This window comes from Pygoscelis adeliae, unplaced genomic scaffold (genome assembly GCF_000699105.1).
Source record: "Pygoscelis adeliae isolate BGI_AS28 unplaced genomic scaffold, ASM69910v1 Scaffold227, whole genome shotgun sequence".
Lineage (NCBI taxonomy): Eukaryota > Metazoa > Chordata > Aves > Sphenisciformes > Spheniscidae > Pygoscelis > Pygoscelis adeliae.
Window position 1 is genome coordinate 1445704 of NW_008825100.1, and position 4925 is coordinate 1450628.

General features: G+C 54.0%; 1 protein-coding gene across 1 annotated transcript in view; it reads right to left on the reverse strand.

Moving 5' to 3' along the window:
• Positions 1 to 4925, reverse strand: part of LOC103919595 (TGF-beta receptor type-2-like) — a 33468-nt gene that overhangs the window by 4903 nt on the left and 23640 nt on the right. The window contains exons 3-5 of the mRNA XM_009327127.1: positions 4626 to 4828; positions 1143 to 1528; positions 885 to 1026 (exon numbers count right to left, since the gene is read on the reverse strand). Of these exons, the coding sequence (XP_009325402.1) occupies positions 885 to 1026; positions 1143 to 1528; positions 4626 to 4828 (731 nt within the window). The remainder of the gene's footprint in view (positions 1 to 884; positions 1027 to 1142; positions 1529 to 4625; positions 4829 to 4925) is intronic.

The following is a 4925-nucleotide window of genomic DNA, read 5'->3' on the forward strand; positions in this document are numbered from 1 at the left end:
AGGAAGAATGGCCCTTCCAGAAGAGCAATCCCATGTCGTGGGAGGCCAAGGAGAAACTCTGTTGCAGAGGTGAGAGGCCACCCTGGTTTCTGCCAGCTCCTGCCCAGACGCGAATGCAGGTGAAATAGGAGTGGGGAAGGATGGCCTGGGACACTGGCTCAGGAGCAAAGGATACATGGGGCATCCGAGCCAGGCAAGGCTCTCCTCCTGCCAAGCGTGGGGCACGCGCGGCAGTTGGGGCAGTTTTCTTCCTGAGGGTTGGAGCTTCTTGCAGCTCCATGGGCTTGGATTGCAAGTAGGTGGGACAGGGAAGGAACCGGAGAGAGCTAAAAAGGGAAGAGAGGTGAGCGGGAAGAAGGGCAGGCAGGGGCTAACAGCAGGGCAGCTGATTAAATGTTTTGCTACACACAATTTCGGATACCAGGATGTGGCTCTGGGAAGTCAGGGGGGACGTGGCTCTGTCGGAGGCTGGAGTTTGCGAGTCCCCGTTGCAACATAAACTCTCTGGTGTTGTCTGAAAAAAAAGTGCTTGTGGCCGGGGAGGGGGAGGCAGCTTCGGCTCTTCCTGCTTGGTTTGCTTTGCATTGCCAACACTGACTCGGATGTGACTTGGCGGCTGGCCGGCTTTGAGTGGGGCTGGACCAGATGACCCCTGGGGTCCCGTCCTGCTCCTCAGCCACTGAGCCGGCCCCCTTGAGCCGCAGCACACAGGGCAGGCAGCCATGGGGGAGGATCTGCCGCCAGCTCTTAGCAGCCCTGCAGAGACCCGAGCCACCCCAAATCAGGTCCCGCGCCATCAGCGGGGATGTGAGTGTGAGCCGTGTTCCCGTATGGGGAGGAAGGGAGCCAAAAGGCGTGTGGCAACCCTGGTGTGATGCTCCTACCTCCTACCACTTCACATCTGGAGGCCATTTCCCACAAAACGAGGGCCATGGAGTAGACGTCCATCTGCTTGAAAGACTCCAGGTCTTCCAGGTTCACCCTGGACTCTAGGACCTCTGGGGCCATGTACCTGGCGGTGCCCACCTGCCCACAAAGAGGAGAGAGGTGTTAGCAGGGGTGGGCGAGGACTTCAGCCGTGGGGCGACCAGGGGTGGCTTGCAAAGGGTCCCCTCTGGGGAGAGCCGGCGTGTCATACTTGCCTGCCCACTGTTGGCAAAGTCGTCCACCGTCAGGGAAGGGTCAAGGCGTATGGCGATGCCGAAGTCGCAGAGCACACACTCCTGCTCGTTCTTCACTAGGACGTTGGTGCTTTTGATGTCCCGGTGGGCAATGGGGATTTTTGGCCTGCCGCAGGCGGTGTAGTCGCTGTGGAGGTGGGCCACCCCGCTCACCAGGGAGCCCGCCATCTTCTGCAGGTCCATCCAGCTCAGGACGTGGCGGGAGCCCCACGCCTTGGCTCTCTTGCGCCGCTTCTGCGTGCGGCAGAGGTAAAATATCACCGTGATCATCACCGCCACCAGCAGCGGGGGCAGGAGGCTGATGGCGGCCACTGGGATGACCTCTTTGCTCTGCAGCATGGAGTAGCCTGCGGGGAGGAAAGGAAAGGCGAGGGCGCTGCCGCTGCGGGTCTGCAACAGCTCGTTTTCATCACGCGGAGGAGGAAAATATGCGAAGCCGTTAATGAAGCGCAGCCCTTTGCGGGGCCGCAATGCATGCTGCGCACAAACCCTATCCCAGCAAAGAACCCAGATGTAGGCAGTCATTAGGGGAGCTGCTCAGTTTAGGTCTCAAATTTAGCTCCATTTATCAAGTAAGGGTTCAGGACGCCGGCCTGCGTTAATTGAACCGGGCGGTGGGGCCTGTGAGACCCTGCCGCTGTTACCAAAATGACTCGGCTGCCCTTTGGCGGCTCCCAAGTGCTCCACGGCGAGGGGGGCCGAGGTGGAAATAACGGTGATAAAGCTGAGGCAAGGCTCGAACACAGCAAATCCCTGAGGGGGTTTGGGGCTGGGGCTTTGCCGGACTCCTGCGGTGCACGGAGAGCCAGGAGGGATGCTGGGGGCGGGGATGGGCAGCATGCAGGGCCCCTGAGCCCGGGGGGGCACGGGGATGCTTTGCACAATTATTAGTGTAAAGGAACATCATTTCAGTGCTGTCTGCCAGTGTTGCCATCTCCTTCCTCACCGTGTTACAACACCAACCCCCGTCAACAGAGCAGGCATGGCTGCTTTTGTTTTATTTCTTTTAAACCCCCGTCAGCCTTCAGATCATTGGGGGGGGGGGGAAGCACACAAAAAGCCCTAACCCTCGCACAACATATAATTGTCTGATGCTTTGATGTTCGCGATTCCTGGAATAAACATGCTGACTTCAGTAGAGATATTCAAGTAAAATCTTACTCAGAGGTTTTTCTGCCAAGTATAATAACCCAGGGGAAGAGGGATAAGAATCATTCCATAAGCAAAACTCTTGCTGCTTGACCTCAGTGTGTGCAGATCATAATTCAGGTTCTGGAAAAACAGAGCGTTTAGCTATTTTCCTTGGCAAATTTCAAAAAAATGTGCTGCAGCTAATTTCTGCAAGGCTGTGAAAGCGTTTCTAAAATAGGCATCAGGTTCAAACCACAAGATCAACCTAAACTGATATAAATCAATAACTAGCTCAGGAATATGTTTATTTTGGAAAGTGTTAGGCCTGGATATCACCTACTGCTTTAATGGATTTACCCGATGCTTAAGATCCCATCTTTGAAACTCTGAAGAAAGAGAAGATATTTTTAAGGGAGTTGCGTGCACGAGTCCTGAAAAGGGGAAGTTAACACAACTTCAGCAAATTCTTTTGTGAGGATGCCCCTTCCTGATGCAAGCCCTTCGATACAGAGGGGTTGCAGCACGGCTTAGACCCCTTCCACGGAGAGCAAAGGTAGCTGCTCTGGCGATAACCATGGGTCTGTAAACCCACGCCTTGTCGAGCATTGCTGCGTGGGTCTTTCCATCCCTGCTGATGGGAGATGGACCTCCAGGGCCAGGTTCAGCTGGCGCAGGGGTGGAGAGGACTCTGCATGCTCAACCCTACCCAGCGTCTTCCCGAGGTGTCCACTGGGCTCCTGCTTGCATGGCTTTAGGAAACGATGCCTCCACGTGTTCGTTAGGGTGGTCTCTGAGCTCTGATGGGGTCCCCTGCAGCCCCGGTGCTAGGGCAGTGCACCCAGCAGCTCAGACCTGAAAGAAGGGCTTAAGAAATCAAGAAATGGGAAAAAATCTGCCTGCTTCAGCTGTCGGAGAAGTGCTCATCTGTATTAGACAGTTCTCTGCTCAGCAGTTGTCTATACCATTGAAGATGACCATAAGTTAATATTGAAAATGCAAATGATCCCTTAAAGCAGAAGAAAAGGATGTAAACGATGGGGTCTCTGAGTCTGGGGCTTGCCAAGCTGGTCCCACAAACCAAATCAGAGAGGAGATAATTGTTTAAGGCCCGCACTGCTCTCGCTCCGAGTTTCAGCGCTCTACGTGCCGGCTGGCAGGAGGAGGCTGTTTGTGGAAGTCTTCGGTGGGGGTGGCATTTCCAATGAGCCAGTTGTCATTTTTGTGTGAAATTACATATCCCAGCATTGGCTTTGGGATTTGACTATCTCTCCCTAGAAGTGTGTGTACCTGTTATGTTTGGCTCAGGAAGCAGCAAAGAACTGCCAAATTTAGCATCGTTTGCCTTCGTTAAAAGTGGCTTGTTTGTTCTGAGAATTTGCATTTTATGTGATTTTTTTTCTTTTTTCCTTGCGTTGCAGGAGAAGCTATGCTGCTGAGTTGCAGGTTATGCTTAGGCTCATTTTCAGCATTTCATTGCTCTGTAATTATGGAAAACTGGAGGGGTTTCACTTTGCTTTTGTTACGGGTCAGATTCTTGATGGGCACTTGGATAAACCTGGTCCATTTGGAGTTAGGGAGGTTTCGACAAGCCCCCAAAGGCTCGGGATCTAGCTGGAAGCGCTTCCAAAGTATACGACTCTCCCGAGGTACAAAACCGAGCTGTCTCTTAGTTTTCCCTCCTGTGGATTTACAGCTCCTGTTGGATCTCCAGCCATCTGCAGAAGCATCTACAGGCGTGCCAAGCCGCACTCACGTACGTGTGCAGCACCGGGGCGGCTCTGGCTGTCCCTGCCCGGGGGAAGCACCGCTGCAGAAATCCCCAGGAGAGCGGCGGGGGAGGCACCGCCGCGTGCCGAGCCCCGCGCCCCGGCACCACCACCTTTTTGGGTTGCAGCCGTGGCGGACGCCAGCGGTTCCCGTGGGTGTGCCGGGGCAGGATTTGCTCCGGCGCGATTTATTTAAAGCTTTCAGAGCATTGACTCACGCTGGGTTACATCAGCTTCTGGGTTCCCCGGTTGATTCGCCCTGCGCTGAAGGGCACAGCCTACCGAGAGATACGGTGGATTTTCCATCGCCTGATGTTTCCAGACCAAGGCTGGAGGCATTTCTGGGAGGGATGGTTTAGCCACAGACAAAATACTGGGCTCAGTAACGGGGTACAAATTTTACCTAGCTTTTATATAGGGAGGTCAAAGAAGATGCTGAAAGAGCTCCTTCTGGCATCGCATCTCCCACTCTATTGGAAATACAAGTTATTTGTCATTAGTGTTGGGTGCTTCTCCCCCCGTAAATAACATTAACAAAAGTACTCACCATTGGTGTGGTTTTCAAAGATAAGTTTATCGTTGCACTCTTGCTCGTCCACGCAGCCGCAGATGTAGGTGATCCCGTCCTCGCTGGGCTGATGGGTCATGATGCAGCGCGAGGTGTTGTAGTTGGGGACCATGAGGTTTTCGATGGGGCGGTGGGGGTTGTGGCAGAGCGTGCTGATCCTGATGCTCTCGTTGTCCTGTCTCCTGCGCGTGCCAAATGAACCGACAAAGCTTTAGTCTAACGGCTCAGCCTTGGTGTCACCTGCGTGCCATCTTAAACTTGGTTTTAAGATCATTTGTT